We start from the raw sequence: 20,555 nt of genomic DNA, 5'->3' as shown, positions 1-20,555 counted from the left end.
CATGCACATCACATGGGCAAGCACATGCTCCATACACACATGACATCACATGAGCAAGCACATACTCCATACACACATGACATCACATGGGCAAACACATGCTCCATACACACATGACATCACATGGACAATCACATACTCCATACACACATGCACATCACATGGGCAAGCACATGCTCCATACACACATGACATCACATGGGCAAGCACATACTCCATACACACATGACATCACATGGGCAAACACATGCTCCATACACACATGACATCACATGGACAAGCACATACTCCATACACACATGCACATCACATGGGCAAGCACATACTCCATACAGACATGCACCATAGCTCATAGACCATAGAAAAACAGTGGTTTGGCGAGATGGCTTAGTGGGTTAAAGTATTTGCTGGTTTGATCCCCAGGACACATGGTAGAAGGAGGTCCAGCTCTGACAGGTTGTCCTCTGACTGCCAGACAGACATACCTCGGCACCCGTGTCTCTTCCCATACAAAGAAATAAATGTAATTTTTAAAAATGAAAGAAAAACAAACTGATTTAGCCCACAGGTCATTGTTCCCTGGGCTGGAAGGTGAATTGTCTAGAAAGTGAATACTTTATTGTCTTGAGGTTTGAGTTACTAAAATATGGTGTCCTCATGTGGGTTTATCCAGCGATGTTCTGCTACCTCCCCAGAGGCCTAGGAAAAGGCAGTTGGCTGGAAGGATGGGGCCACATGGAGACCGGAGTACTTGTCAGCTCCCTGCTGTCAGCTCTAGACTGGCCAGAACCCCCAGACCTGCCTCTGGTGTTGATGGTCCTCATCTGTGTTTCAGAGAACAGCCAAGGTGGGAAGGAGGCCGGGAAGCAACAGCCTGTGGTGATTCTCTTGGGCTGGGGTGGCTGCAGGGACAAGAACCTGGCCAAGTATAGTGCCATCTACCACAAAAGGGTGAGTACTGCGGGCAAGTGCTGGCCCAGGGTGTGGGCCTCTGCTAGCCTGAGCTGCTTTGTGGGGGACTTTAAGCTTTGTTGCTTCACCTTTGTGCTGGAGCAAAGGTTGGCCACCTCTGTGGCAGCCCTGGAGCCAGAGCCGTGCAAAGATGGCTCTGCGGGAGACAGTGGGCTCTTGGGACTTTGGTTATGTGGGCAGAGGGTGTGAGGAATAAAGTGGGTGGGAGGTGGCAGGGATGACAGAGGTGCTGAGGGCAGGGACAGCCTCAGGGAAGGCTTGCCTCACTCTTGGCAATGAGAAGGTGGACGCGAAGAAAAAAAGCTTCTCAGTTGAAAACTCTATTTTTCTTAAAGTAACGCCAGCCTGTTCTACCATTTAGAGGCTGCCTCTGCTTATGCTGTAAGGAGTATGTGCATCTAGGTTTCTTCTATGTACCATTTGTCGAAAAAGATCTAGTAAGTTACTGTGTGCTGCCTGCTGTTTTTAGGCCATGAACCCACCTCGTCATGTTAGTAAGTTTTCATTGCGTATCGTGTATAGTCCATGTCCAGATACCCAAGTCACACGTCCCCAAAGCATCTTACATAGCTGATGTGTCCAATCCTGGAGTCCAGTCGGGGTCACACACTGAGGCTAATTCTTAAGTCCCTCAAGCCTCTCTATCCTTTCTTGAGATTTAAAGGCCTTACTTTTGGCTTACTGAGGAGACGGCCTGCTGCGGGGGTAGGGGAAAGGGTAACAGCCTCTCTCAGGTGTTAGCATTTGGGAGTGTGGGTGGCCTTCAGCAATCCCTTCCAGAGTATTCAGTGCTTCCGTGGCTGGAAGCTCAGGGGTCTCTGAGAGCTGTGCCCACAGGTCTCCCCTTGCTCCTGTCAGGTAGTGGCTTTGTCACTTGAGATACTTTTTTTTTTAACTTCTACCATAACCTTTTGAGGTGGGTATCATCTCAGTTATAGATGGGGGCACAGACAGAGAAAGAGGAAGTAAATTACTCTTTGCCAGACAGTTAATAAGTGGCAGGGCCAGGAATTAAGCCCAGACCTATCTGACCCCAGAGCCTGCCCAACTCAAATGCTCCTGACAGAGAGGCTCTTTGTCTCTAGAACAAATTAATAGGAGGGATTAAGACCCAGACAGGGTAGTATCTGCTGCCTTTTCTAACTGGCCTTCAAGGGGACCTGGCCAGAGGTATAAAGGTTCACTTGAGACAGGCAGTAAGGGGTATGGAAGTTGAAAGTGCTTGGGCCTAAATTTTAGGATTTAAGAACAATATTTTCTGTATTTTGAATTTCTTTCATTGTTTTGTTTCTGTCCTTGTCTGTTTATCTGTATCTCTCTCTCTTTCTGGTTTGGAATTTCAAGTTGAGTGTGAGGAGTGGTTCTAAGTCCAGGAGTCAAATATAATTAAGGATCAGACCCTCAAATTCAGACTGTGTGGATTCTGTTTTCAGGGCCCTGTGGCAGGGAAGGGAGACAGGACTGCGATGCAGAGCTGACTTACTAGCGCCCTCTGGTGGTCAAGTCTGGGACCTGCATATCATCTCTCGATCTCTTGGGATGCCTACTTGTGTCCAGGAAGTAAGAGCAAGGCACTGTAGCTGCAGCATGATGTACCCAAGCCCCAAGGCCTTAACTATGTAAGGTCTGGAGTGGTGTTAGCTAGGAGGACAGCCACAGAGAAAACTCCAAAACATGTTCTAAGCTCCAGGCTTCAAATACCATCCCAGGCTGAAGAGGCATGGACAGCATGAAGCCCAGGGTATTCAGAAACAGGCCTCGAGTCTACTTCCACTCCTAGGAGGCACCTATACCTGCAGCTGGCAAAGCTAGCTACAGCAGAACCTTGAGGGAATTAGAGTTACTGGGCTCCTTTGGCTAACCTGTGCTCTTGTCTATCCAGGGCTGCATTGTGATACGATACACAGCCCCCTGGCACATGGTCTTCTTCTCCGAGTCCTTGGGCATCCCCTCACTTCGTGTGATGGCCCAGAAGCTGCTTGAGCTCCTCTTTGACTATGAGATTGAGCGCGAGCCTCTGCTCTTCCATGTCTTCAGCAATGCCGGCGTCATGCTCTACCGCTACGTGCTGGAGCTCCTACAGACCCATCAGCGCTTCCGCCATTTGCATGTGGTGGGCACCATCTTTGACAGTGGTCCTGGTGATAGCAACCTGATAGGGGCCCTGAGGGCCCTGGCAACCATCCTGGAGCGCCGACCTGCTGTGCTGCGCCTGTTGCTCCTGGCAGCGTTTGCCCTGGTGGTGGTCCTGTTCCACTTCCTGCTTGCTCCATTCACTGCCCTCTTCCACACCCACTTCTACGACAGGCTGCAGGACTCAGGCTCCTGCTGGCCGGAGCTCTACCTCTACTCTAGAGCTGATAAAGTGGTCTCAGCCAGGGATGTGGAACGCATGGTAGAGGCACGCCTGGCTCACCAGGTGGTGGTGCGCGGAGTGGACTTTGTGTCATCTGCGCATGTCAGCCACCTCCGAGACTATCCTACTTACTATACAAGTCTGTGTGTTGACTTCATGCATAATTGTGTCCAGTGCTGAGGTCCTGCTCCAGAAATAAACGCCGACACCTCCCTTCAACCTCTATCTATCCTGGGGACTACTAGCATGGCTACTCCCTCCAATCCTGGGATTGGGAGTGTCAGGGCAGGTTTCTGTGTGGCAGCCTTACAGTTACTTGAACAAATGTGATAGGCTACTGAGTCCTACGGTGTTTGGTCTGTAAAGGGTTAGCACAGTGTGCGCGCTCGTGTTAGGTAGATGGCTCCAAGACCAGAGTTGTCTTCAAAAATAATGTGGGGTTGAAGAGAGAGCTCAGCTGGTAAAGTGCTGGCTGTACAATCATGAGTTCAATCCCAGAACTCACATTAAAAAAAGAAAAAAGCCAGGCATAGAGGCACACACTTAAAATCCCGGCTCTGGGGAGGCAGAGAAAGGCAGGTGCCTGGGGCTTACTGGCCAACTAACCTAGACTAATTAGTGAGTCCCAGGGCAGAGAGAAGACCTCTCTCAAAAAACAAAGTGAACAGTGCCTGAGGGGCAGCACCCTGGGTGGACCTCTGGCCTCCACACGCATTTGCACATTTGCCTGCACACGTACAAGCACACACCGAGAGACTGTGTTAAGAACCTTTAACATAGGTGCTCTTTTCATCACAAAATCCCGATGTTCAGTTCGTGACCCTGCTTGTTAACTGTAGGCGTATGGCACCTACGTATAGAGCTCCTGTAGCAGGTTTCTATTTCTTGGCTACTTTGCATATCCTAGAACTTAAAGATCTTGGATAACTGAAATGTTTTGTTTTGTTTCAAGATAAGATCTCTCAATGTAGTCTTTGCTACACTGAAACTTGCTGTGTAGATCAGGGTTCGGCAGGTAGTTTGAAATCTATGGGTGGGAGACTTCTAATATTCTTGGGGCAATAGATCCCCAACTCTCCAGAGGCCAGCTGTATCCTCAAGGCATCAACCTATGGGGTTCTCTGCTACTTTTCTGATTCCTTGGAGATGTGCTTACATCCCTAGCCATGGCCAACAGGTGGCAGTGTTGTCTGCGCCATGAGACTGCTTAAAGCTTGCTTTGGTGGGATGAATGTCCTGTTAAATGTGCCAGGTAAGACAGTATATTCACCCCCCCCCCACTCCCCAGGTAGGGTAAGCAGCTGTCAAGGGCCCGATGAGTCCAGGGCAGGGGAAAGGGAGAGACACGAGAAACATCTGGCTGCTCAGAACTGACCACTGAGGCAGATCACCTCTTCCCAGGCATCACAGGCCTGCTTCACTTTGCACTGGAAGCCAGGTAGTCAATTTCAAGCCCTACCTGCTCTGTGCTTAGGATATTCGGTGGCACCAAGCAGGGCATGAGGGCCATGAAGGGTCTCTTCTGGATTCCAAAAAGGTGGGCTTGCAAAGGGCAGCAGGACTGCCAGCTAGACTGGATTTCTGTGCGTTTGCAGGCATCTCAGACAGCAACCCCTTCAGTCTGAGCAATCATTTCCCTCGACAGCAACCCCTTCAGTCTGAGCAATCATTTCCCTCACATTTCTCTGGTGAGGGCTCGCCTGAACCCTCTGCCAGGAAGGCATCCAGTTATTACCCTGGCAGTGGGGAGCCGAGGTGCTAACAGTGCTCTATCTGCAGTCTTTGCAGGCTAACAACAGCCTTTTACTTGAAGGTCTGCTTTTAACCTGAGGACCTAGGCAAGACACCAGGCTACCCCGTGCCCTGAAACCCAGGTGATCTATGGCACATTTCAGGGGACAGAAAGGTAACAGAGACCCAGAGCTTGTTTGACTTGCCTATAGCTGCTTCTGCCCTAGGTTGGGGACTAGAACTTACATCCCCTCTGTACCCCAAGCTCTGACCTCTTTTGTGATTAATGAGCTGCCGATTCTACATCGATAAGGAATTAACCTAGAGCCCCTACCCATCAATAGCCAGGAGCCCAGATCCTCAGCGCTACCCCCACACCTGCTGGGATGCTCCTGTAGCCCCCACCCTACCCCAGGCTTCACACACTACAGTGTAATGCTGCACAAGATGACCCTCTTAACTGCCTCAGTCACCACCTTCCCATCAGACCTTCAAACACAGACAGCAGCTGGTTTATACTGTTTTAATCCATGTCAAATGTAGTTTACAAAGGGAAAGGACAAGTACCTTTGTATAGAATATACAGACACAGCATCACACCATAGGGCCCACAGGAGGGGCAGGGAGCCAGCACTCCCCTTGGGAGCAGCACATCTACCCCCAGGGGTTGTTCTCAACAACAGGCTGGGCAGCCAGACAGCTCAACTGCAGCCTCTGTTCCTGCTCGGTCCCGTTCCACCCTCCCCCCAGCCCCTCATGAGGAGCCCCATGAGCTAAGACTAAGGAGGGGATCAGATCCCTTGGGGCACATGCCCCATGTCCGGGAGAAGAAATATACACCACTGAACACCGAGCACATGGGAAAGGGAAGGGATGCCATGGGAGAGCAGAGGCAGGCACCCTAAGAGGTGGTTGGGCCGAGCTCCCAGCCAGCTCTGAAGGGGGCACTGCTTCCAGGAGTCATTAAAAAAAGAAGAAAATCATACAACCAAAGGGGCAGTGGTAGAGGGCAAGTGTCCCATTTATACACAACACTGTAAACATACACCGTCTATATTACATGTGCTTCAGTCTGGTGTCTGTGTGTCTGTCAGTCAGTCAGTCTAGAGGATGGATCTCAGGAGTCTTGCCCTGCTGCACTTCTCAACCTTCCCTGCCAACCCTGGAGACAGAGCCCAAAGAGGCGTGGTCCCCAAGCTCAGAAGGAACAAGCAGGCAGGGCTGTTCCACTCTGGCTCCAGAGTCTGCTATGTGTATTTGGGTGTGTATGTGCATGTATGTACACGGGGAACCTGTGTGTGAGTATGTACAAGGGGAAAGGGGGAGTCACTGTCACAGATGCTGGAGCAGGGGGTTGCTCGAGGCAAGGCCTGCCTGGCCAGCTAGCTCATAAGTAGATCCTCCGTAGGTCCCCAGGGGCTGTGATGGTATTGCACTGAGGGCAGAGCTTCTTGGCACCCTGAAGAGAGAAGAAAGGGGAGGGCTCAGAATGACATGCCCTGAGCTTGTACACATGAGTACTGGGCCTGCAGCCATTGTCTCTCCCTCAGTTTGTGCTGGGCCCTCATTCTTGTCAGCCAGGCCAGGGATGCATGGGCTGCCTCTGAGCAGGCAGACATGCTCCTGTGTCGGGGAGACGCCAGGATCAAACCGCCTGGCCAGCCCCACAGCAGGAGCCCTGGTAATGAGAACAAGGCTGGGTCCAGCTGTGGCTGCCTGGCCCTAACGAGATTACATGCGGCCTTTGATCAGGACACAGAGCCCACGTCCGGGCCTTTTATTGCTGTCTCCGGGCGACATTTTAATGGCTGCTCCCGAGCTAAGAACAGGGCAGGAGCAGAAGGAGCTTAGTAATGGGAGGGGGAGGGGCAGAGGCCCTAGTCTGGCTTACCCACTCACTACCAGCATCTTTCTGACCTGGGGTCTCACCAATACCCGTGATGCGTCAGGCCTACTTGGGGTGGGAAGGAGGGCACGTGCAGAGAGTGTGTGGAGGGGACAACTGAATAAACCCAAAAGGAGGGTGCAGACAACATATTCACAACTTGGGGTGAGTTCCTGACTTCAGGCTGTTCCTTGCCTCCCCCAAGCAGGTGCAATCACAAATGTGAACATCTGGACAGTGCCACTAACAGCTGCCCACCCACTCAGTTTCATGTCGCCTCACCAGAGTCCGCAGCCAACACTCTTCACAGTGCACATGCCAACACTGAATTGACGTCAGAGGCATCGAGTATGAGTCCTAGGGAGGAGGTGAGCACAGAAAGGGTCGCTGAAGTAGGCTCACCCTCTGAGGGTCCACATACAGACGAGACCCTTTCTAACCCCACAGGGCACTGACCAAGAGCATGCCTGGACCTACTCACCATGCAGATGAGGCATTTGTACCGGTCCCCCCGAGATAGCTGCCGTTCAAGCTCCCTGACCCGAGCCTTTAGAGCCTCAAATGTGGTTACAGCGGAATCTTCGGTGATTCTGTAAAGACGACGCACAGGGTAGGAAGGTGGTACTACACCTTCGATCCAGAATCCCAGAGAACCTCTCAAGATCTCCATAGTGGAGCTAGGCTCTGCCCCAGCATGTCACCCGGTCAGTTTCTAAGCCAGGTATTTGACAACAGTCAGCAACCTACTAGTCTTCAGTCACCCTCAGTTTTCAGTCTGCTGTCTCTTTCCAGGCTCTGCATCTCCACATCTGCTCTTAACACACACCACCATGTGGTGGCCTTTATGGATTTCTTTGGTTTTTTGTTTATTTGTCTTTAAAAAAAAAGTGGTCTCACTGGCCAGGTGGTGGCAGCACACGTCTTTAATGCCAGCACTTAGAAGACAGAGGCAGGCAAATCTCTATGAATTCGAGGCCAGCCTGGTCTACAGAGGAAGCTCCAGGACAACCAGGGCTCTGTTACACAGGAGAAACCCTGTCTTGAAAACAAACAACAAAATAAAAAACCCCACAAAAACAAACAAAACAAGAAAATCCACACATGGTCTCCCCAGTTATGGTGACACATGTCTTTAATCCCAGTACTTAGAAGGCATAAACAGACAGACAGATCTCTGTGAGTTTTAAGGTCAGTGTGGTCTACAAAAGGAGTCCCAGGACAGCCAAAGCTACATGGAGAGACCCTGTCTCAAAATAAACCAAACAAAAACCAGTCCCAAACAGCCCAGGCCAGCCTCAACTCCTCGTCTAGTCTATAGGGTAGTTCCAGGATAGCCAGGGCTATACAAAGAAACTATCTCGAAAAACAAACATAACAAAATTTAATTTTATGCACATAGGTGTTGTACCTGTGGAGGCCAGAAGAGGGCATTAGATCCCCCAGAACTGGAGTTACAGATGGTTGTGTGGGGCCATGTAGGTGCTGGGAACTGAACTGAACTCCAGTTCTCTGACAGAGCAGCCAATGTACTCCACACATTAGGCTCTCTGGCCCCTTTTTGTTTTTTAGATGAACATACAAAGTGTAAGATTTCATCATGGCATTTTAAAAGAGTATTTCCTGCCCTTCCTTCTGAGTGTTGGGATTATATCCAGGGCTTTTAACATGGGAAAGCATTTGTTCAACTGAGCTACACCCTGCCCCTTATCCTTATGGTTTCTAGCGATCACTTTACTAACCGAAACTCAGCTAGGCTGAGTTCCCTGAAGGTAGAGGCTCACTTGCCAGCACACATGATTAGTGACTATTTACTAGTGGCATAAACCAGACGTGGGCCATGTGAGCATGAGAAAGCATCTGCCGGTCCAACCTTCAGGGAAAGAGGAGATGCAGACCCAGCAGCACCAATGAACAAGGAGGAGTTAGGACCTTCCCAAGGACATCCCCACCCTCCAAAAAGCAGGACAACATACAATGATGCTGGCAGTGCCTTAGGACATGCCAATACTACACAAACAGCTAAAATGTACTAAGTCCTTACTAACTGCAGGGGGTTTTACCAAGGAACCGACAACTATCTTATTTATACTTCCTAAATCTCCTGTGAGAAGATTCCCGTTTATATGTGAAGAACTGAGGTAACCTGCCCAGGCTGTGGCAGACCAAGACCATACTGCTTACAAAGAGAGGCATCTCCAGGCCAAGGAATGGTAGAAACAAAAGCCAAGCAGTCCACAAGCCCATGAGGGCTGGCAGGCAAGCAGGCACAGAATGAGGTGACTCCTCCAGCCAGCAGCAGGAACCTGTTATGAGCAACTAGGGGTAGGGGTGGGCTAGGACAGAAAGAGGGAGGTCTCAAAGACATGCTTGATCAAGACTGAACTGAGGTGGCATTCTGGAGCAAGGGGGGTATTCAGCTACATGGGGACAATGTGTTCACAGAGCTGCACAACTCACAGGTGGTCTGTGACTACTGGACACGACAGTCAGACAGAAGTGTACATAGGGAAGGTCATGGGAACATGTTTATTGTTTCATCTCATTGCATACCCCAGGCTAACTTCAAATTTAATATGTAGTTTAGGTTAGCCTCAAACTCATAATCGTTTTTTCTCAGCCTCTAGAGTATTAAGATTATAGGAATGTACTACCACACCCAGTTGGTAGTAGTGATATTTAATGTACAACAAATTTCAATCTCTTATTTTTTTTTTTCCTTAGGATATTAGCAACAATACAGAATGTGTCTCTCTGGTGGCTGTACACAATGGGCCCATAACACCATTCTCTGGGGACACTTAGTGCTGGCAGGTTCTTTGGAGCTCCTTGCTCAATCTCAGGACTCTGGGAAGTCTTCCTTCTCCTCTCCCTAATTAGCACTCACACAGCTGGCTTCTTTGGCATTTTGCTCAATGCTGTATGGACCATTCCTGTGTGGACTAGCAAATTTTAAACACAGGTAAGGAGCCATGCTTTCCTAGTTTTTTAAGGTCAGCCCCAAGACCTTCAAAGCCACACTGAGGGCTAGAGTACAGTTCCAGAACGGACTGCTCACTACATACACACTTCTCATCTGTCTGGTGCATACCATGGCTGGCATGGCTGTGAGCTTTTTCTGAGCTGCTTTAGGGCATGGATGTTGTGGTCAGACTCCTGGAGGAAGCCCTGGCACCCTTCCCCTTTCCTCAGGTATAAAATGGACCTAGGGCTGGAACCTGTACTTTGTGAACTAGGATGTCATGGGGACTGAAGAGAATCAATCCTGGTGGATCTGATGGTGATCTCTATACAGCAGCAATCAGTCCCCACCTTGTCCTAGAGTGCCCCACCCGCTGGAGCCTATGCTCACACAGGTGGGACAGAAAAGCTGATGTCCCCCAGTCTTGGGTGGGTAGCACCTTCATGGATGGCCACTGGCTCTGGCCCCTACCTCCCCCTCAGGCGCCATCCTTGATTAATGATCTTGTCTTTCTGATTTATGAGCAGCCCCTCCAGACGAGGGTGGGCGCCTCTTACAGCCCCGCCCGCACTGCTCAGCTGGAGTAGGAGAGAATTATTAAATAAACATCCATACGTCACCCCCCCCTCCCTAAGCTGGTTGCACCGAATCCGTATGGCCCGCTCCGGCGCTGACACGGAGCAGCTGCGGTGATTCATGGGCAGCCGGGCCCTGCGCTGCGGCCCATACATCATGCCAGCAGCACTTGCGGCCCCGGCCGAGATAAACTGATCAAGCACAACGGGCTGGAATGAATTTATGACAACACAAAATGGAGGGAAACAAATGGGAGGTGACCCAGGCCACCGACCCAGCCCTGCACTGGCCTGCAAGCCACTCTTCTGGCAGGAGGCAAGATGGAACACTGGCCCTAGAATGAAGAGGCTACCCTTTAACCCCAGGCAGCCTATCCTCCAGCTGGAGGGAGGGGCAGGTTCAGAGAGAAGCAATGGCCAATGGCAGCTACTCCAGGCAGCCCACACTGGACAACTGCACCTCCTGGGGCCAGTGTTGGGCCCTTTTCAGGCTTCTGGAAAGGTAGCAGGATGGCCAGCTGATATTCAATCCTGTGGCGCTGTCCAGCAGCCCTGAGTAAAGTAACAATGGCTCTCCTTTTCCTCTGCTGGAGAACCCTGGCCAAAATTCCTTACTGGAAGTGATGAGACCCACGGCTCCTGCCTAAAACCTGCTGCAAGCGCCACCCGGGACAAGAAAAATGAAACCAATTTAGCTCCCGATTAAGAAACAGAAACTGGAGATGAATCAAATGCACTGGCTGGGCTGGGTGGCCATACATCACATTCCACGGGTGGGGGCAGCTACAGCGGGCAGGGAAGTACTGTTCCTCTCTACCAAGGCTCCCAGGGCCATGGCCCAGTGATCAATTCACAGAGTCACGCTCAGCACCAGCTGGGCTCCACTGCCGGCTGTGTGCCCGGGACAGCAGGACTGAGCTGTACTCAGAGGGCCAGAAGCCCTGGCAGCAGGCCTTCCTGCCTGCAGAGAGCCCCTTTCCCAGCCAACCGTACTCACTTCTCAATGTCACTGTTCTTGCAGGTCTTCTGCATGGCCTCCTGCTTGCTGCTTTCACCATTGCTGGTGGAGGGCATCTCTGTAGGGACAGAAGTTCAACTCATACTCTGACTAGATGAACAGCATGGGTGAGTGCCGAGGACTGAGACAGTCACCACCATCTAGAGATGTTCTCTCCCATCCCCAATCCTGCTAATCTGGGTCAGGACTTACCATCACTGGCCCATTTCGAGAACTCAGGTGTGATGCGGGTGCTTGGGGGACCACCACTAGAGGAAAGGAAGGAGAAAGAACTAGGTGAGGCCTGCAGACAGCTGAGCCCTGATTCCAGGGATCCCTCCATACAACTGCCCACGCCTTTGCCCACACTTGCTTTAGGACTGCACCCCGGAGTGCCTCTCTCTCCTTGGCTTCACCAGGCTCTTCTCCTGTGCACGGGATGACATCAGCCTCCGTGTATCTGGCATGGTGGTCAAGGACAATAGACCCAAGGTTGTAGTGGGACACAAGGGCTCTGAATCCTCAGATGCACCCCTGCCCCTAAGAGTATGATGATGTTTTAGAGGCACCAGCTACTTTTGTTACTGTTGGCTTATCCTACTTCACCCCAAGGATACTGTGGTTTCCCATACTCCAGAGTGTCATCTCCATCCACATCCAGGTCAGCATCACTGTCTGGGTTCTCTTTGCCACTGCACATAACGAAGCCAGAGCCTGTGGGAAGCAGAGTGTTAAGAAGGGCCAGAGGCCAAGGGTGCCCTTTCTGCTGCTCCCGGTAGGAATTAGGTCCAAGACGAGACAGATATATGTACGGGCAGACATTCAGGTTACTCCTAATTATTTCCATCCCCTTTCTCTGAATCCGTCCCTAACCTTTAACTGCACTGCATGCAGTTCCAGGTTGTCTCTGCTTATAAACTCGCACATTCACATACTGCAGGTGGTCCTTAGAGGACACTGTGACAGGCCTCCTATACATCTGTCTTCTAGTTCCAGGAAGAACAGAAAGAGGGTAGAGAAACTCAGAGCCGAAAGGTCACTCCCAACTAGGATCTGAGCATCCTCCTATCTCACGGTCTAGCTTGAGATCCATCAGAGAGAAGAAAAGGCTGGGTAAGGCCAATCACAGCCATAGAGTAGGACCCCCCAGCCAACATCCTGATTTGGGCCACCAGGTCCTTTGCCAGCAAAAACACCAGGCAGCTGTTCAAATATTTGGTGTCTGAAGCGCCTGACATTAATTATTCATCTCCACCTCACACAGCCCAGATTCCTGGACAAGTGTAGTTAGAAAGGGATTAGAAAGGGACAGACACGGGAGGATCGGCATGCACACCTGCCTCTCAGAGCAGTCTGGAAGGCAACTAGGCTGGGCAGGGCAGGCTGAGGCCAGAGAGCCTGCTGATCCCCAGAGGGCATTTGGCCCAGCCAGAGACGTAAAAGATGAGCTAGGGAGGCTTCACCAAAGCCGGCTTCATATGCCAAGTGGTCTCTGACTCCAGAACATTTCCTCACAGGCCAAGGTCAGAGACCAAAGTGCTGTGCCCGAATCTTGGTCTTTGTGGGTCTCAAGGGACATCTTACTAGCCAGACAAGAAGCTCTGCCAGGGACAAAGGAAAATGAAGGGCTTTCCCCAAAAGGTTCAGAAGTAAAATCTTTTGCACCCAAGAGGAAGCTTAGCGCTCTGCCCAGTCATCTCAGGAATGTGTTCTTCCTGCCTCAGCCCACTCAACCACTCAGCCCAACCACTCCTCCCTGCCCCATATCCACAGATGACTCCCACTGCTTGCACCAGTCCAGGCTCCAACCCGGTCACTTCACTCCAGAACTCCCGTGTGCAGACACTGAGACTGCCTGCTATGTCCAAGGCACATCTAACGACCCCCCCTCATGCTGTTCAGTACATCAGGATGTGCTTTCAGGCAATACCTTTTCCTTGACTCTCCCCCTTTATCCCTTCAGTGTATGGTCTAAGATTCATTCCATCCACCCACCCCTGAAGCTAGTCAGTGCCTGGGCTCTATCTTCCTGACAGTCCTCATTTGGCGCCTACCCAGAGGGACTGACACACGTGAGGCAGCAGGCAGGTCAGCAGCAGAGCCATTAAGCTGAGAAAACACCAAGTTACAGCTCTGTCTCCTATTCACAGCCAGGTGTCCTGACAAGCAATTCCCACCCTGAGGGTGAGTGGCACCTCTATAAACCCTCTGACAGTTTGGGAGACAAACTCCGCCATCAATCAGAATGTAGCGATCAGGTTCACTTACAGCCTGCACCCCGTAAGCCCTGCCAAACCCCACCAGCCTCCAGTCCCAAGTGCATGCAGCTCGGCAGTGCCTCGTGTTCCCTGCCCAGCCTAGTTTAGCCATGCTTGTGGGTGGGAAAAATGATAGAGCTTTAGTACCACCTCTGAGCGCAAGTGCTTTCCTCTTGCTGAAAGAATGACCTTTCACCTCCTACATTCTTTCAACCTTTTGGAAGCCACCCTATCTGGCCTCGTATGAAGTTTTCAGGATCTGGTCCCCATCCTCCAGGTGCTTGAGTGGTGACTTCCTCAGGTACTGATACATACCTGTCCTCCTTTGATGCCCACTCCAACTCTTAGATCACGTTACTGTATCAACACTGTTCCTTACCACACTGGAAACTTCAAGGGTCACAAGCCTGACTCCACTCAGCATCACCTACACCACGCACATAGCAGTGCTGGCTGAATACTGACAATACTGCCCCACATCTTATGAATCCAGTGGCACATGGCAGGCCAGGCCCAGTTGGTTAGTGCCCAGAGAAATTTATCAAGTCTTGCCCCAGTTTGGCAGCAACCTTCTGTTCTTCTCACCAAGGAGCAAAAAGGGAGGGCATGATACATCTTGCTGGGTAAGAAAGGCCTTTCTGCCTCTGGCCTGAGCAGTCTTCTACTCTGATGCTGATTCTTTCCCCCAGCTGAGACAGCTGTGGGAATCTCTCCCTATCCCCACAGGTGTTCCAAGCAGGCTGCCACCACCAACTTTACTCCGGTACCAGCCCTAACCTGCTTCAACCTCCTTCCCAGCACATTAAACTTTATTTTCTTAATGAAATGTCACTTGCTGACTTCTGGCAGAATCATAATAAAAAGAAACGGCCATAAAGCCGTTTTATGCCGAAAGCAACCCTGCCAGCTTGCCCCCCTCCTCAATCTTGGAGAGGAAGGCTCCACAGTCATTTTATGTTCTCAGCTGCTGGAATATCCCAAGCCAGTACTCAGAGGCAAGATGGCACAGATAACTCCCTTCCAAGTCTCTGGCCCCTCTCTCTTCCATGTAGCTCTGGGAAGAGCAGGCAAGCTGCTGCCCCTACTGCCGCTATGCAGAGAACAACTGGGTCCCTAGGACCTCCAAGATGATCCAGACCAGCTGCTGGTCTCCAGGGAGGCCCCCCTGCAATAGTTCTGCTGCAGATGAAAAGGACAAAGTGGCTGGCACGCTAAGTCTGATGGTCAACAGTGCCTGGCACAGCTCCCTTTCCTCGAGTGAACGCTTGGAGCCCAGCTAAGTGCCAAAATGATATGTAAGTCTAAATTTTATGAAAATGACCCTACTTCCATAAATTCATTTCTTCCTGAGCCACCAAGGGGGGAGAATCAGTGTTAATTTAATCAATTGATCAAATGATCGATTGAGAAACTGGAGATGCCCGTTTACTGGGGGCAGTAACATCCTGGAACCTGAAACCACAAAAAAGGAATCATTGATTTCCTCACCTGCTGCTCCCAACCAAACCAGAGCCTGGGGAGAAAGGAAAGTCTGGGGCTTCTAGAGTCCAGTGCTTGCCTACAAGGAGGGCAGGGGCAGGGCAACAGCTTCCGGGGAGTTTTACACTGGAATTAGTTACAGATGCAGTTACGGTGTCTTGTGTAAACGCCATCGATTGGGGAGCTGACAGTCTGGGGAGCTACGATGCGGGACAATCAATCGGCCTGCAGTGTCACCTGCCACCTCGCTGAACAGTTGACAATGCAATTATCCAGTGTGGAGGCAGGGAGTTGGCGTGTGTCAAACGCACTTAGCCACTTTCCGGGCCTTCTCGATAACGCGTTTCACTGCCTCACATCAGGAGAGTCACACAGAGACAGATGCCGCTTAAAACCATTGATACCTGCTCTTTCTGCCAGCACTCCCTCTGTTCCAGCTTAACAATTGTGTTCCAAAAGGTGATTAAATCCTGTCCACTGCCACAGGGGACAGAAGAAGCCTTGCTCCTAGCCACACCCCTCCCAACAGGCAGTCATCATACACTGAAGGTGGTGGAGAGTCAGAAGGCAGCCACCTCTACCTTCCATTCCAAATCTGTTTCCAGTGGTATACTGTTCCACTGGGACATACATGTGTCACCCACAGGACTAGGGAGCACAGTGGCAGTCAGAGACATTTTTGGCAACTAGGGCTCCCATCTTTGCCCATGCTTGTGGAGTCACACCTTTACCACTCTTGCCTGGTAATCTGTTAAGTTCTATCAAGAGTTATTTAAAAGTGCTGTGCTGAAGCTGTGTCTATCTGTTGTTCTCTCAGGAATCTTTAAATTGCAAGGTACTTAGAGCCAGCCTAATCTAAGACAGAAACTCAGGAAAGATAATACCCTAGGCAAGATCTGACAGGGCAGTAGCCCTCCATAACCATTGTCTTAGCAACCCCCTCCCTACTCCAATACCTCACCCCCAAGACACAGACTTTGTTATCTCTGGCTGGTCTAGAACCCACTATGTAGATCAAGCTGGCCTCGAAATTACAGAGACCCCACTTCCCTCTGCATCAGGAGTGCTGGGATTAAGGAAGTGTCTCACTGTCTCTAGCCTATGTCACCCTGTGTGAGAGGGGCTTTGTGCTGTACTCCTTCAAGGCTTCAGCCAGGGCTCAAAGACAAAGGTGCAGACAGACACTTCCACTTCTTGAGCATCATCCTGGGAAATGAGCCATCTTACCACTCCTGGCCCACACCATCACAGCCACCTTATTTAAAACCAATCTTTTCCACGTCCTTTGAGCAGACTGTTCCTTCTAGTTGTACTGAGTTATGGCTTCCCCAAATCCAGACAAGTAAATTCTTACTGGCAACCAATACAAGAGAGGACTTACAGCCCAGCACCCCACACCTCTTTCTAAGACATAGAGGTGGTAAGGAATGAGAGGGAAAGGGATCCCTTACTCACAGGTCACATGGTCACTGTTTTTTCCCAAGGCTGCCTCCCTTGTGGCCCGCTTCTCTAGCCTGAAGACATCTGCTCTGCCTAGATTTGGCTGAGTATCCCAGAAAAGCATCTTTTACCCTAACTGTTGGTATTTTTAGCTGAAGCAATGGGCCCTGGCTACCACTCATGCAAATACCACTAGCAGTACAAAGACCTCAGGTTTCAAGTGAGCAGTCAACAGCTGAGGTGCACAGACCAAAGAGTGCTCAGAGACAAACTATTCTCTAGAAGACTTTCCCTATTACCTCAGGTTTTGGTTTGTTTTTAAATCTATTTGTATTGGGATGCAGAGGTAGATGAATCTCTGAGTCTGAGGCCAGTTTGGTCTACACAGTGAGTTCTAAGCCATCTGGGGTGACATAGTGAGATCTTGTCACTAAATAAATAAGAATCTATTTGTAGACGGACCTCCCTTGATGTTCTCTTGCTCTCTTTTGTCCCCAGACCTCCTTGTCATTAACCCCAAGCTCTCCTCATGCTCACAGCCTGCTCTCCTAAGCCAAGTGTCTTCTCCAAGACTCTTGCTTGGCCACTGCCTCCCACAGTAGATTACATTCAAGGCAGCTGATCTGACCCATGTAGGAAGCTTTGTTGAGGATGACGAAGGAACCCTAGTCTGGGAGGAGGGACAGGGGAATGAAGGAATACAGGGACTTATCACAGTTCTTCAATTCTTTCATATCTAACAAGGACAGCAATCTCTGTTCTGTCAGCACGCACAGTACAGCTTAAATGGGCCTTACTACTCTCCTGCTCATCCTGCCTCTGCCTCCCTCTCTCTGAAGTCGGCTGGGCAGCTTCTTCAGCTGGCGTTATCACTCCCTCTAACCGGTCTTGGCAGGCAATCTAATTCCTCCTGAAAAGGTCACCGCCATTTTAACTGCCTTTCAATCACATTAAGCAGGAGCTGCCCAGCTTGGGGCCTAGCCGCCCGGCGGGCGATCAATGCACTGCACTGACACCAGCAGCCTGGCAGGGCCACACCCAACCCCCCAAGAGTTGGGCCTATTGGTCCTGGCCAGGGAGGGTAGACTGACAGATGGCCAGCTTCTGCAGATGGGCTTCAGGGGCAGAGGCAGTCAGGATCAGCCAAGGCCTCTCTTTGATAGCCCCCTCCCACTGAGGAGGCTCAGCCTCCATCGCTCCACTCTCTGCCTTGTGGCCCCTGCTGATCTCGCTGTAAAACAGCCTTTCAAGTCAGCCTGTCTTTTGACTGCACTAAGCTGTTTAAGAGGCGGCAGCGGCTTCTATCAGGAAAGCTGGAGCAATTCTCTGCAGATAAAGGCCCCTCCGGCGCCATTCCCTCTTCAAGTCTCACTCTCGTTCTCGCTCTCCAAATCGCTCAAAGGAAAGCCCTCTTTGAACTCTCCTCAGGAATTCTTGAAAGGAACAACCTCACAGTGTAAACACACCCAGAAAAATGATACCTACCCGAGGCCTTAGAGCCTCTCATACCCATCTGCTGGTGCATCCCCATGCAGAAAGACTTTACTTAAGCAGTAGGCCCTGTGCAGCCTGACCCATTCAGACACTCCAGGAGCCCAAGAGCCATTGGGTCCTATTCCATGCCAGGAAACCTAAGCAGCCACGGCTGCAGTTGGTGTGCATAGTTGCAGGTGATAGCAGAGCTAACCCAGAACAGCCTTCCAGAACTGACTCAGCAGGACTGCCTTCCACACCTGTACACACACCCTAACAGCCATGTGCAGAATTCCTAGGCTCATGAGCTCTATCGTTCATTCTTGCAAGGCTGTCATTCTATGCAATGGCAACTAAGACTGTTCACCTGGGGGCGGGGAGGGGGACCGTTTGGTTTAACCCTCCCGATTTCTATTCTGACTTGTCTTCAGATTGGTGGGCAACATGTAAGAAGCCCAGAGGCACAGTGACCCATCTGCACTGGACGGCACTGCAGAGACCCGATCTCAGCACGAACCCAGGTGTCTGGCTCTAAGGAGGTGACGGCCCTCCTTCAGGGCTGCTGTGAGATTCCCCAGAGACCACACACAGTGACACTCACAAGGGTGTTGCCCAGAAAACCAGGAGGCAGATGGGCTGCAGTCTGGCTCTCTTAATGACCACAAACTGCAGTGCCAGCTGTGCTTTTACACAGAAAGAGGAAAGAGCTAGAAGCCAAGCAGCAGCTACCTCTTCCTCTTGCCCATGGAGACAGAGCTTGACAAGAGGACACTGACCCTGGGCACCTAACCAATTCTTCTGTCTCATCTAGGGGGCCAACCCTTGTCTCAGGAGCTAGGAAGGGAGCAGAGATGAGTAGGGCCCTGCAACTCTTCTGCAGCAACTGGGGAGAGCCCAAGGGAAGCAGGAGCAGCTGAGCCCAGGCCCCTCTTCCTTCAGGGCAGAGGGCGCCATGGGAGAAGAGATGGGATCAGAGCTAAAATTAGATTCACCAATGAAGCTCATGGGAGGTCAAATTTTGCCATAACTCACTCTCTTCTCTGTAACTGATTTCCCTGACACAGAGCTGGGGAGGAGGAGAAGGAAAATCCAATGTGTTTGCCTAGAAGCCCTGAGGGCCCCTAGTGCTGGAGGTGTACAGCAGGTTGCTGGATTCTCATTTATCAGCCTTAAGAGGGATGGAGTGATAAATGCATAACCGTCCCTTTAATATTTTATGCAGGTGCTAACGCGGCTTGGCTGTCACCTTCAATGCATCACCCGAGGCTGAGAGCCCCCTCGCCATTGCTAGCTTGCAGCCTCACAATTCCATTTCCCCACCCAAATCCATCCACTTTAATATGCACATCACAGGCAGGCAGCACGGTCACAAAGGAGCACCACGAGCAATAGCTCCCACGTGGTGGAAATGATGACCAGCTATCAGCAGGGACCTGGTCACCAGAGTGCCACTGCCCAAGCTGTCAGCTGCTTTATACCTCGGAAGCCACCTTCCAGGAGTGTGGTGGCCCGTATCCGCTTCTGCCCACACCACTCATACTCCTCAAAGCGGTTGCTGTTCTCATGCTCGATGTCCACGGCATCGTCCTCAGCCATGCAGGAGCCTTCCCTCTGTGAAGAGCAGAGCAGGATCATGCAGAGCCCAGGCCATCCCTACCTGCTCCCAAAGCTGGTGAGGAAGGCACAGCCCCCGCTTCAGGATTTCAAATGGACTCCCTTGAAATACACCCAATATGGCAATCAAAGCCCTGGGCCTCTTCCCCATAATTTTCCACAGGAGCCCAAACAGAATGAGTGGAAATGAAAGCAGAAGAGAGCAAAGTGCAGAGAGGCTGCTGAGCCCACAGGGAGACCCAGGAGCCCAGAGATCAGGAGCAGTCAGCAGCACGTGTCGGGGAGGGGAGAGGAAGGAGGTGGGCGGCCACAGCCCCTCTACCTTAGACAGGCAACGCTCCACGTGCCTACTCATCTCCTGCTCCGATCCTGCCAGGGGGCGGCTGCACAGGGGACATACCTGCCCTTCATCCTGCTTCCTCCGTTTCATTTTCCCAATCCGAGCTGCATGGAGAGACAGAAAATAAAGCAGAGAAATAAGCTAATGGTCACTGTAGCTCCGTACTTCAGTGTCACAGGGGAGCGGACACCTCCTGCCCTGCTGTCAGCCATTAGCCTTCTGTTCAGTGCCTGCTGTCCTCCAGGGCCCAGGCTCTCTCCACGATGGGTCAGGTAAGTGTCTACTCAAGTGCAACCTACCCTTCCTAACTGCAGTGCTCAGTGAGTCCAGTAGGCGGAGATACTCCCTGTAGTCATGTAAGTCCCCAGAAGACCACTTACTCAGGCTTTGGTAATACAACCCTAAACAACATTTTCCTGGTTAGAATCCCAGGCTATTCTAAAGCTTGATTTGATCTAATTTACTCACCCTTTAGA

The 20,555-nt window shown here is 51.2% G+C and overlaps 2 protein-coding genes across 7 annotated transcripts in view; one reads left to right on the top strand and one right to left on the bottom strand.

Annotated features, from left to right (window-relative positions):
- Positions 1–3,553, top strand: part of Tmem53 (transmembrane protein 53) — a 15,582-nt gene extending 12,029 nt beyond the window's left edge. The window contains exons 2-3 of the mRNA XM_028786114.1: positions 836–951; positions 2,855–3,553. Coding sequence (XP_028641947.1) covers positions 836–951; positions 2,855–3,508 — 770 coding nt within the window. The 3' untranslated portion in view covers positions 3,509–3,553. The remainder of the gene's footprint in view (positions 1–835; positions 952–2,854) is intronic.
- Positions 3,554–5,568: 2,015 nt separating this feature from the next.
- Positions 5,569–20,555, bottom strand: part of Rnf220 (ring finger protein 220) — a 223,528-nt gene continuing 208,541 nt past the window's right edge. For 5 of the 6 annotated variants that reach the window (XM_028785104.1, XM_028785110.1, XM_028785120.1 and 2 more), the window contains 9 exons: positions 20,140–20,183; positions 19,604–19,736; positions 12,093–12,189; positions 11,849–11,935; positions 11,689–11,744; positions 11,476–11,554; positions 7,426–7,534; positions 7,227–7,301; positions 5,569–6,518 (listed from right to left, as the gene is read on the bottom strand). In XM_028785104.1, coding sequence (XP_028640937.1) covers positions 6,447–6,518; positions 7,227–7,301; positions 7,426–7,534; positions 11,476–11,554; positions 11,689–11,744; positions 11,849–11,935; positions 12,093–12,189; positions 19,604–19,736; positions 20,140–20,183 — 752 coding nt within the window. In that variant the 3' untranslated portion in view covers positions 5,569–6,446. Of the gene's footprint in view, positions 6,519–7,226; positions 7,302–7,425; positions 7,535–11,475; positions 11,555–11,688; positions 11,745–11,848; positions 11,936–12,092; positions 12,190–19,603; positions 19,737–20,061; positions 20,184–20,555 lie in introns of all 6 variants that reach the window. The other variant, XM_028785107.1, reaches the window with a different exon arrangement.

Source organism: Grammomys surdaster, unplaced genomic scaffold, assembly GCF_004785775.1.
Source record: "Grammomys surdaster isolate TR1022 unplaced genomic scaffold, NIH_TR_1.0 100, whole genome shotgun sequence".
In the NCBI taxonomy this organism is placed as follows: domain Eukaryota; kingdom Metazoa; phylum Chordata; class Mammalia; order Rodentia; family Muridae; genus Grammomys; species Grammomys surdaster.
The sequence above is the reverse complement of the archived record's forward strand: the minus strand, read 5'-3'. Positions and strand labels throughout refer to the sequence as shown.